Raw genomic sequence first — 12,525 nt, forward strand, 5'->3', positions numbered from 1 at the left:
GGGGATTACTCAGAATCACCCGTTCCCTCCAATACTGGTCTTCCAAGACCACTTTGGATTCTTTGGGGAGATACAGATGGGAATTTGATCCTGGGAAACACTTCTGCATAGCTTTCTCCTTTCTCCCTGTCAACTCTGGAATCAGAGGAGGTGGTGCAGCTTCATTGTGTGACCCGGAGAGAAAAACCTTTCTTTACAAAGGAGATGGCAACTCCCCAGGAACTCAGAGTCTGGCGGGAAATGGGGGAGAACGGTGGAGAGAGGTGGGGTGGGGATGGGTAATCAAGAGGCTGGAGAGGTGCTCGCCTGAGGGTCCTGCTTGCCTGCCTCCTGGGTAAAAGGCTTAGTGTGTGGAATTCTCCTCTAGGGGCTCTGGTAGAGAAGAGTAGAAAGAGGTGTATTTTAGGGATGGAGAACAGTGAAAGGTCAGGGTGGAGGGGTAAAGGGACCCTTTGGAGCTTCTCCCGGTTTGAACCCTCAGATCAGAATATGTCATCATTAGAGAGTTAGAATATTTTCTTGCCAGCAAGAAGCAGGCTTCACACTCCCATCTGCTCATTTTCTAGAAAACCTCGGCCTAAGGCTTTGATCTAAATGCAGCTTTCCTGCTATCACTCGGCAAGGGTCGGTGTCCAGGCTAGCTCCATTCTAAATGCGGACGGTGCGCAGCCCACAGAGAGGGCGCCAAGAGGGCAGATGGGGCCAAGATCTTAGAGTCCCTGCAGCTGGAGCTCCTTCCTGCCAAGGCCCCAACCTGTTTCCCAGCTCCTCAAGTCTAAAAGAGAAAAGCCCAGCAAGAAGTCAAGCTTTGCAGTTTTCAAACAGTGATCAACCAAGGGGCAAAACGGCACAAGCCACCTGGGACGGCAGGAGGCAAGCAGGCAGGGCTTCTCCTTAACCTGATAGATATTTGGCCCGTTCACCCCCCTAGCTGGCCGTCTAATGCTTGGGGAGGTTTCCCCACTCCCTTGCAATCCCAGGTCCCCGCAGGATGGTGTCTGGGGAACCAGACTCCAAGGATCCTTCTCTGTGTTTCTCTGCAGAGCCGGGAGGCCAGAGCAGAAGGGTGTGGCCTAAGATGCCTTGGAGCTCTGGAGGGCTGTGTGGGCAGAGGCATGCAGGTGAGCTGGAAGCAGTGCCCAAAGAAATGGAGAAGATGTGTGCGTGTGGATGGCTGGCATGCCAGGGTGTGATGGGCTGGGAGGCCGGGAGGAGCGCTTTAAATGTGTCTGACTGCATTCTGAGTCTGGATGTCCAAAAAGTACTCCTTGGGTGGAACTGGGCTGTCTTCACCAGTAAGTTCCAAGTCAAGATCATTTGGGAGAGGCTAGAGTGTACGGGGTTATGAAGGGAGCTGAGCGCTTTAGGCTGTAGAGTACAGTGTTGAGCACGTTGTCAAGCCCAAGGACGACCCCATACTTAGTTCATCTTCTTTATACACCCTGGGCATCGGGTCAAGTCCTATTCAATAATTTGCGTTAGATTGTGCCCCCCTTGAATTTTCAATTGCTTTGCCTGGCTTTTGAGAGCTTCGTATTGACACTCTCCCCCCTTCCCTAGTCCTATACTAGCAAATGCATCGCCTCTGCGTTTTACACACATTTCCTTTCTGCCGCCTCACTACCCATACCTATCACACTACCATCCCCAGATCAGTTAGTCCCACATCCCCGTTTCTCCCCAGTGGCTTCCTGACGGTAAGGACCCCATCTGACTTCCATCCTCCCTCTTGTCCTCCCGTGCAGAAACCAAGGCCAGACGTGTCATAGATCAGATTACTGCCCCAAATCCCATGTGATTTTGGAGGCCCGCATATCCAGAGCCATTAGAGACCTCTGCTCACCAATAGCTGGTCTCTCTAGGTATTTCATCTTTGGAGTCTGTTTCAATATGACAAGGACTTGCAAATTCGTTTGCTTGTACAGTTCTCCAAAAGGGAACTTAGCAGACAAATTACACAATGTGGGGCACATAAGGACCCAGCCAGCCCTGACCTATGTGGAGGCCAGTGGCCCAAGGGGCAAGTTGAAGAACACCAGTCCCTCTCAGCCACCTCAGACGCTGCCTTCCTCCCCCATACCACTCTGACCCACCTCTTGGATCCAGGGATTTTGGTCATCATCAGCGTACAGCATCTTTGGTTTATCCAGTTACATAACTCACTACTCATCGAGTAAGGGAAGAAACCCTCTTTGTTCAAAATGGACCATTTACACATTCTAAGAAGGCAGTTTGCCTTTAGTTCTAGAAATTCACCCTTCCCGCAACTCCCGATTCTAGAGGTGTGATTCACATTGCCTCTCAGCGCCTCTCTCCTCAGACTAGTGAGGCCATCACTTGCCTTTCATTTGGAGGCAGAGTCCTCGGGGTCCCTGCTGATCTTAAACTACGTCTCTCTGGACCTTGCAACAAGGTCTGAATACCTCTAGTCAAGGACCTTTCCAAATTTTTCTAGCACATACTGTCTGATGGGCATGCTAGGACATATGTTCAGGAAACAACCAACAAAAGCTCCAGGGTTCTCTCCCCTCCACCCCCTTGCCCGAGGTAGGAAATGGCAAGTCAAAATCTCTTGACCCTAAAGCACATGTACTGTCTTCAGATGTTGTCCTTCCTAAGATGCACTAAGACCAGCCCAGCGGGAGGAACCTATTGTTACACTCCCCAGGCTAGAGCAGCCCCTGTTATCTCGGGTCTTTGTGTCCAATCTCTGACCCAGGTGTAACTTTCAAGGTGGAATCTTGTCAAGGGCTCTTTAAGAAGCCCAGATACTATTCACTGGGCCCCATTTATCCCATCTATCCTCACAAAGCTCCGGCTGATTAAGCAGGTGTGAATATTCCCACGTAAACCATGGTATTCTTCTCAACAGATCAAGGCAGCTGTCCGGGCACGCCCAGAGCCCATTCACACAGGGTCACGTGAGGCTGTCCTGCAGATGACGGACAGGTTCGCTTGACTTAATTCCAGTTCTTCAAGAACCAGCAAGTAGAGACCACATGGTCCCCTTGCACTATCATCCGAGCTCTTTCTGCTTTGAGATCAGACTGAGCAAAGAGCCACTGCCACTGCGGTTAGAAAACCTTGGCATCATCAAGATTTGTCTCCAGGTGGTCCTGGACTCCTCGCCCTGAACTCGGGTCAGCCAAGTCAACCAGTGTCTGCCATGACCCTTACCCTGGCCCTTCCGCAGGACCAGGACAAGCTCTACGTGCAGCAAGCCTGACAAGCCCCGTCCCTTCCTGATAATTCAGGGAGGTGGAATAAGGGGAAAAGGGTAATCAGAGGAAAAATACCACTTGAGATAAACAGGCTTTTGTGGCAGACCAACCTCGGTTCCAGACCTGGTTCTTGCATTTCTTACCTGTCACCCCTTGGACAAGTTACCAAGCTTCTTCCAGTCATTTGACACATCTGCAAAATGGAAGGATTTCTACTCTGCCGGATCGTGTGAGATCATTGCCGTGGCCCAGCTTTTGTGCCAGGAACACAGGTTCAACCCACCTCGCTGCTCAGTCGAGAGATTACAGGTGAATTAACGGCAAGGAACTACTTTCCTTTTTACGGTAAATATGCCCAAATAACTGTTCCTTGCTGCTGCCAGAGCTCGTTCCAAAGTACTCAGAACTCCAACAACAGAATAACAACAATTTTTCTTTACACTTAAGAGAGACGTGAGAGCAGGGGCACTAAAGACCTTTAAAGGCAAATGTAGTGAAAGAGGGTTGAGATCTTGTGCGTGTTCAGAAAATCACCCGCTGACCATGATTATTTCTTTCTGGCCAACCTGGCACCAACTGCCCATGCGGTGAGTCACCAAGAACAGCGGGCTATAGGCAGCTTGAGGCTGTCGATGGTGATGCAGAAAAGCAAACCCCAGGCAGTGGTAAATCTAAGAAATTCTATCTGGAATGCTTTTTATATGTGCATGTGTGTATATTTTTTTTTCTTGGCAGGAGGCTTACCTTCCGAATTATGTTTCCCTTAGGCTATTATTAAAATAGTGTGCATTTCCCAAGCACACACCACTACCAGCAGGGCAGCCCATAAGTGACAGGGTAGAGTCTAACCGGGATTAAGTGTTTGAAAATACACAAATACACCTGTGTGTACATATGATTGTGTGTATACACACACAAACACACAGGACTTCCAACTCTGTCTGCTAAGAAACACAAGTGCAGAGAACTTTGATCAAAGTCCATAAGACCTTTAGAAAAGCATGTTGGGTCAACACACATGTGCTGTCTTTTCAATTCTTTAACCACACCTGTCACCTTTCATCAGCTTTAACCTGACAGGATTGACACATGAAAACCTTGTTCTTTACAATGATCCTGTTTTTTTTTTTTCAGAATTCCTAACATTTCTTTAGGAAATGTCAAAAGTAGAGTAAAATGGGCATTTAATTCCACACATGGACACTCATAACTTCTAATTCCGAATTTAGAAGTCACTTCAAACATTGATGAGTAAAAATTTAATCTTACATGAAAACTGAATGTGGACATTTGCATATCCTAATGATTCCTCTACCGCTGGACAGATAAATCACGCAGTAACCCAGACGATCTAGTTACACATTTTCCTGACACTCTCACCTCCATCCTGTGTGGCAGTTGATGGTGCTTCCAGGCATTTGGGCGTGAGGAAACATTAAGAGTACTTCATTCTATTAAATATGAGTCGATTCCAGGGCACAACATTTCATTTCTGAACCATTTCCAAGCATTAAGAGTGGTATTGATGTGCTGTGTTCTAAGAGGATCTTCCCAATCGCTTTTGCCAATGTCTTCTTCACTGGTGATGATATGGAAATAAAGCGCCAAAAATGAAGCTTAATGAACCACAGAGAGCATCCTAATTGTGCACTCCAGGATGACAGCACTACAACGCCAAACTGCTTCTCGTCAATTCCATGTTTGTTTCTTGAAAAATTACCTAGATTAATCAGGGCCAAAATGCAGTAAAAATCCAAATTGTGGTAGCACAGAGAAGCCATGCCTTTAGAACAGGAATCCATTATCTTTAGGGACTCCTCCTCCTCCTCTCAATACTTTTTAAAGTTAACCTAAAAAAATATGATGATTGGGTATAATATGCTACCTTTCATGTAAAAAGGCAAAAAAGAAAAATCTATTCATATTTGCTTCTATTTGTATAAAGGAACCAAATTTGAGAGAAGATATATTAAAAAACTAATAAGTTTATCTACCGTGTGGGGGGGTAACTGGGCAGATGGATGCAGGAACAGGACAGAAACGTGTGCTTTGCACCTTTATAGTACATGTTTTGGTTTTTAAACCCTGTCTATATATTACCTACGTAAAAACTAAATTACACAAGCAAATATTATATGGCATTTGCCTTACTGATGGACTCGAAACTCCGATATTACCAGGTTATCTTTCAGGTATTTTTCACATATATAAAAAGGATTTTTAGAAGAAAATAATTAGGAGTTTAAAAGTGGAAACTGAATTTTTAAAGTATAATGTATCACGGAATGCCGTATTATATTTTTCCCACTAAGCTTTAAGTTGGAAGAAACTTCTCAGTGCATTTTTATTTCAAAAAAGAAACTTGTATTTGGTAGTCTGGTATTTGCTTGAGAGTGAGTGCGTGTGCACACACACACACACACACATACATATGCGCGCGCGCACATACACACACACACACACACACACACACACACAGGCTTCCTGTAGTAGATACAGTTATTAACATACTGACTACCTTTTAGCTATGCAAATGGACATAGTCTGCCAACACAAAAGGGCAAGTAGAATTTTGTGTAGCACCATCTATACGTATTTTTGTTGTGGTTCTGTCATCACATATGATAAATTTTACTTCAAAAAATTAACTGTTAATTTTCGTAAAAAATTACCTGCACACTGTTAGGTTTCTAACACTCAGGAACTAAAGTTCAAAAATTTAAGTCAATTGTTTGTATGGTTTTATCAAAATCATAGGTGCTAATTACTGACTTTTTGAAAGAAAGTACAAATCTAAGTGTCGTAAAATGTTGTTTCTTAAGGTACAGATGAGAAACGACTTTGCAAAGCACGAACCCTTCACGTGCTATTAACTGAGGCTTTGGAAAAGTAAGTTCTCCTCACAAAGCTTTTCTTCTACCTCATATGCTGAACTCTTAGGTTTTAAAATATTCAACTTGCCTTTATTCCTGTTTTGGGGAGGGTGTGGGGGTGTGAGCCTGCCAGCTGGTTAGAAGCCAAGAGTTATCCAGTCAGACCTGAATGGAAAAGTCTAGGATTTGTTTATTTCATATTCGAGTTCAAAAGCAAGAGACAATTTAAATAATAAAAGAGTAACAGGAAAAAAAATGCAAAGAAAGAAAACAAATCAGTTAGACTCCAGAAGAACCTTCAAGAATATTTAATTCGGAAAATGTTATTGGTTTCGAGAACTTGACTGAAAGAAAACAGCTGGGCAGAGTTCAAGGTTTTAAATTAAAAAACAATCTAACAAGGTCTATGGGGATAACTCTTTGAGCCACATTTTGGAGACCAGATTCATTTCTACCAAGTAAAAATAATAGCAGTCTAAGCTAAAAAGGAAATTCCTCACAACTGAGGTAGTTACTAAGTATCAGCACATTTTCCAAGTTCTCACAAGGCAGCTTAGCTATATACAATCAATTTTTCCTCATACATAAATGGAGCGCCTTTTCAATTTTATGTCTTCTGTGATTTGTTTAAAAAATAAAAGAACAAAACACTTATACACACCAGCCAGAATATGCCTATTTTATTAACATCATGCTTTAATAAATAACTGGCTACTTCTAATAAAATTAAGCCTCTGTTGACAACAGCCCCCAATATTCCATTTTGTCCATTCTACAGAATTTGGTGTAAAAAGTTGAAGGAAATGTAGACCCTGAGCTATCAAGTAATTATGTTTCAATATAAAAATAGAGAATTACTCTTACAACTGAAGATTAAACAATAACACAAACAACCTCTCTGTGGGTTTCAGCTTCCGTGGAATTGGTTGGGATCTTAATGGCTGTCAAAGCAGGAAAGAGACTTGCAGAGCGTGATTCTTTCTGAAGACTTCTGGGAACTCTTTTTAACGTGATTTTGTTACATTCTCATAGTTTTATGGGCTGTCATTTGGTAAGGACTCAAGGAAAGAAAGGGCTCCAAAGGGGCCAAGGCAGTGCTTACTTACTCTTTGGCCTGGGACGTGTGGCTAAAGGTCACCACTAAGATGTGGTCTTCTCAGCTCTACCTACTCCCACTCCTTCCCCGCCCCCCGCCAAATCCCGACAACACATGAAAAACAATCTGGACACTCAGATCTCCCCAAGTGGGCTACTTGGCTGATAGGGTAGCACATAGCTGTGAACCATGCATGGCAAGACCCTTGCCCTTCCGATCAGATGGGGCTGGGAGAGAAAAAGACTCAAATAAGACACCTTAAATCTTTTTTAAAAAAAAACCTGGGATCCAAAAACAAACGCAAATACACCTGCTCGGACGAAAACTTTGCTTGAGTGTTGATAGTTACTCCCTGAGCCCAGGCTGTACCCCAGTTCTGGCCAGCCCCCAGACAGCTCCCTCTATATGACCGGGGTTGAAATCTGGAACAAGAAGGACCAAATGAGATTGTTGGGATATCAATTCAAGGAGGGTCAAGTGTGGACACGAAGACCAGCACACAGTGAGCGTGCTAACTTGCCTGGATAAAAAAACCAAACCAAACCAAACCAAACCCACCCCCAAACTAAGTGTGAACAGGTGATAACTAGGATATCCTGCATGCCTTATATCTTTCGAGGGAGAATGCATCAGGAATCTTCTAGATGGACTACACTTTAAGGATAAGTGGCTTCAAGAAATGGACCTGTGATCTTAGTTTATACAATCCAACTCAACAAAAATGGGTAGTCTGCAGTCTCTTCCAGTCACCAGCTATAAATGAAGTATAACCTTCTTCTTGTATTGATGTTTGAATACAACCTGACAAGTGACTCAGAAGCCCCCTTGCGCCTTCACATTCTGTCCTAACTTAATAAAAAATTTAAAAAATGACCTCCTCTTCTCTCCAGATAAGGCAACTAAAAACAACAGGGATAACTGGCAATTTTACTGCTTGTTGGGCTTTTTCTTTTAATAAGATAACATGATAAATAAAACCTGCTTCTGTACAGCTATTTAATATTTCAGAAATACGTACATGTTACATGCCAAGAAAGGACCCTGGTTTTCTTGTAAGAAACAAGGTGAGACCATATTGAAGAAAAAAAAAAAACCCACAAACAAACAAAACAAAACAAAAAAAACAAACAAACAGTGATAAAAATCACAAATGCACAACTAACTACAGTTCTGTACCTACACTGTTAGCCACATTTAACATGATTCTGAGGGAGCAGGACTGACCTTACGTACAAGTCCCCTTTTCCCGCAAAACTGAATGAAAAGACAAAGTCAGCATCTTTTAAACCAGTGGCCGCATAGTAAAAACTGTACATTGTTGTCCATTCATTTAAAAAGCAAAGTCACTAGGATGGTATAAAAGTGATAACCGGTGCCTTTTTAACTTTTTGATGATGAACACTTTTTCTCTACGGTTGAGAATTATCTCCATTCTCTCTGCATAACCAGGGCCAAGATGCAGAAGACAGTGAGGAGGTAGGGCCGGGCCCCAGCGGGGACCCCAGCGCTGCTGGCTTTATCGTTGGCACTCTTCCCAGAGTGGTCAGTTGCGTTATACTCAAACTCCGAAGGGCACTGCTGATACTCACATCCACTTCCACTTCCTTCTCCACTGCTCTCATCACCTATTTTTGAAAAAAAAACCAAAAAACAATGGAATAGAGATTTCATTCTGCTGGTTCTCATCACAAGGTATACAACAATTTGTCCTTTAGAAGCACAAATGCTTACTGATATCAAAGAAGTCCACATCGTTCCCATTATAAGCATTCTTCATTTTACTGGTCATAACTCGAAGAGCCATGATTTGACGAAGGATCAGTATGTCCGGTTTGCTGGTGTCAACCTGGACTTCCGGATTATTGCCCTGGTTGGCTAATCCGTTTCCTGTCACTGCAAACAGGTACCTGCAATGAGGAATGACCCCATTCACATGATCAGTAAAACAAAAAGTTACAGAAGATCGTCAAAGATTCCTGCCTAGGTTCTAGTATTTTCCACTGAGTGCAATGAACTGCAAGTGCTTGCCTTTCGAATAACTCGAATCTCTCCTTTTCCTGGGTATACATTATGTTTCTCCAATCTGACTGTGACCTTTTTGAAAACTACCTATTTTGCGGAGGTTGGTGGGTCAGAGTGAAGTGGGTACTTGTCTAACTTACTGAGTATGTAGGGGAGGGACACAGAGCATCATCAAGTAAGAGAATGAGACCTTTGGAGAACTGGTACTTTATGAGGCCAGGCCATCGAGCACAGGACCACAGGTATAAAACATTAAAAATAATGACACTATTAAAACAGCTCAATCCCTCATTGCAGCTGTAACACCAGCTTATAACCACTGTCACAAACCTTTGCCCCAGAACTCTTTGCAAGTAGCTGGGGGCCTTCCCAACACTTCTACAGCAGAGCCAATTCCTAAGAATGTCTAGAAGCCTTCCATGTTGTTGCCACCTACTTGTGAAATGCTTCATGCTGCCTCGACTAAACAACTGAGCAAACCTTCTCTGAAAGGTCTCCGGGCAACCAGGAAGGGAGAGATTGCACACCTGTTCGACGGAGGCTAACCTGCTTTTGCCTTTTCCATTCCAGCAGTCATCCTCATTGCCGTTTCCTGCAGCCATCCTCTCATCGTTGCAGACGTTACTAGGAAGAGAGGACCAGAACTTCTTGGCCTGTTTCAGTTTCTCCTTGACATCAGTAACCTCATTGAGAGAGAGAGAGAAAAAGAGACCTCTGTAAAACCCTAAAACTACCTACACATGTGCCTTTTTCATCACTGTAAAGTATCTCCAGAGTCTCTCTCTAGTTAGAGGAGAAAAATACAGATCACACTGATATGTAAAACGTATAAAATCACCCAAAGTATTAACAGGTGAAATAGAAGCTCTGTGAAAAAAATGCTGCCTAGTGCCTAGATCCACCGTCCGTTCTCACTCTTCATTAGAACCGCCCTCTGAGGCCCACCAGGTCTCATGCCCCGGAGATACACTGATAAGACACAGTCTCTTCTGGCAGGGCTTTTATAACTCAGGATCCAGCCTATGTGTTACCCACACTGTGAAACAAAAGGCAGGTGTCCAGATATGCCTCAGTGCACCCCACTTGTTAGCCTACGGATGAAACTTCTGAGCTAGGGAATCAAAGAGGCAGATTCACCGACATCTCTGTGCAATTTGCTGGAAAACTTCCACTTGAAAAGACCCAACAGTTGGAAGCGTCCCAAATAAAGATGCATTTTGAGCAAATGTTTTCAGTTCTTTGTCATTAAACACGGCCATTCCTGCCAAAGTGCTCACCAGTCGGTCCAAACTAGTGCCAGCTGCTGTGGTTGGGCGCTCCTCGGGGTGAAAGGGTCTGAAGCGGGCACTGAAGGCACTTTCAGAGATGGAACGGGAAATCCGACCAGCTGGGAGAGGCTTAGGGGGTCCACATCCCTGGAAAACCTGCATTGGCATAAGTGTGGTCACGTGACGGAAGTGACAGCGCAGGCTGAAGTGGGCCCCTTCCTCTCCTTTCCAGGACCCGGCCTTCCTTACCTTCTGAGACACCTGCACGCTGTTCTCCTGCATGTTCATAATAGCGTCCGAAATCTTCACATCGATGGGATCCATGACCGATTCAATGTTGAAAGGACCCTCTAACCTCTCGGCCACCATCAGCATAGCATCTAACATGAGGTTTGGGGCAGAACAATACAGCATACAAAGGAAATCATTAGCTTGGCCTTGGGTGATCAGTCTGATTATTTTACTGTCCTTGTTTCCCTTGGGGGGTGGTGCTGGGGGGGTGAGGGAGAGGCATGATCATCATTAATTCATGCTTTTAGATCTATTTCTATGACACAGAACTTCATTCAGTCAGTATGTACCACTAGCTCTCTAGAGTGTGAAGTGATCAGATGAAGGCTTTATTCCACAGCAAGGAAACCCAATCGGGAACCTTCTAACACACTGATTATTCATCCCTCCATGTGTCAGTGGCTGTTGTTGTACGGCTCTGAGCTAGCTCCCAGCTGACAAACCTAAGGCTGGAAGCAGAATAACATGCCAGTTCTCCCAGAGACCTCCACGGATCTTCTCATTTCATGTTCCATTTACAAGAGTCAAAAACATAAATCAGGGGGCTTCCCTGGTGGCGCAGTGGTTGAGAATCCGCCTGCTAATGCAGGGGACACGGGTTCGAGCCCTGGTCTGGGAAGATCCCACATGCCGCGGAGCAATTAGGCCCGTGAGCCACAACTACTGAGCCTGCGCGTCTGGAGCCTGTGCTCCGCAACGAGAGAGGCCGCGATAGTGAGAGGCCCGCGCACCGCGATGAAGAGTGGCCCCCGCTTGCCGCAACTAGAGAAAGCCCTCGCACAGAAACGAAGACCCAACACAGCCATAAATAAATAAATAAATAAATAAATAAATAAATGAAATTTTAATAAAAAAACATAAATCAGTTCGAATCCTGGCATACCAATTCTTTTCTTTCATTTTTTAAATGAAACCCTTTCAGATCCTTGAGTGCGCAGTTAGCAAATACAAATGAAAGTGCTCCTAGGAATTTTAATGACCTTCCAAATAATGACATTTTGAGAAATGCAATTTTTGTATTAAGATAAACTTCCCATTTCAAATACAAGGGTCTTGAGTTATTTTAAAGCAAAAACATGTACCTCTTTTTATTCAAATGAAAAGACAACCCAAGACAGGGCACAAAATCCATGTGTTCACAATGTGTGTCTTCACTAATTACTCTGGAAATCACTTTTGCATTTTGGAAGAGTCTAGAATTTTTTAGGACACACTGAATCTCTTAAATGAAAAGCGCTGTATGGGTTTTCTTGTCATCCATGGTTCTTGGGATTACGAGATTTAGTATTTTTCCCTGATACTTATTGCGTAAAATTAGAAGAAATTGGAAAGGTAATCTCCAAATGAGAAAAAGGATGCCTCATTCATGACAAGCAGTGAACTTTTAAACTTGTTCTTTCCCCTTAAAGGAGAGTTAGGCTCACATTCTCCACAGCCTTCAGGTAGTCCAAGGACAGCTGCCAGAAAGAAGGGCGAGTTTCTAGAAGATGGTGTGTCTCTCTCAAAGCGCAGGCCACAGCTGAACTTCTACCTAAGCTCGCTGACGGAAAGGAGTTCTGGCATCAGCAGATCAGTGAACCCAAATCTGGTCAGCAACCTTTCACCTTCCCCCGAGAACAAATGCAACCCAACATTTTAAAGCATGGGCTCATTTCTTTCAACTACCGTTCCGATGTCACAAACCACGAAGAGATGTCCGTGCAATGCAATTTTTTTTGAAAGTCGTAACAAATGAAGTTTCAGGTTGCATTGTG

General features: G+C 44.0%; 1 protein-coding gene across 1 annotated transcript in view; it reads right to left on the reverse strand.

The window, feature by feature from the left end:
* Positions 1-6,750: 6,750 nt before the first annotated feature.
* GPC4 (glypican 4) overlaps positions 6,751-12,525 on the reverse strand; it is a 108,892-nt gene continuing 103,117 nt past the window's right edge. Inside the window, exons 5-9 of the mRNA XM_036840572.1 lie at positions 10,730-10,860; positions 10,490-10,636; positions 9,759-9,895; positions 8,922-9,097; positions 6,751-8,815 (exon numbers count right to left, since the gene is read on the reverse strand). Coding sequence (XP_036696467.1) covers positions 8,613-8,815; positions 8,922-9,097; positions 9,759-9,895; positions 10,490-10,636; positions 10,730-10,860 — 794 coding nt within the window. The 3' untranslated portion in view covers positions 6,751-8,612. The remainder of the gene's footprint in view (positions 8,816-8,921; positions 9,098-9,758; positions 9,896-10,489; positions 10,637-10,729; positions 10,861-12,525) is intronic.

Source organism: Balaenoptera musculus, chromosome X (assembly GCF_009873245.2).
Source record: "Balaenoptera musculus isolate JJ_BM4_2016_0621 chromosome X, mBalMus1.pri.v3, whole genome shotgun sequence".
NCBI lineage: Eukaryota > Metazoa > Chordata > Mammalia > Artiodactyla > Balaenopteridae > Balaenoptera > Balaenoptera musculus.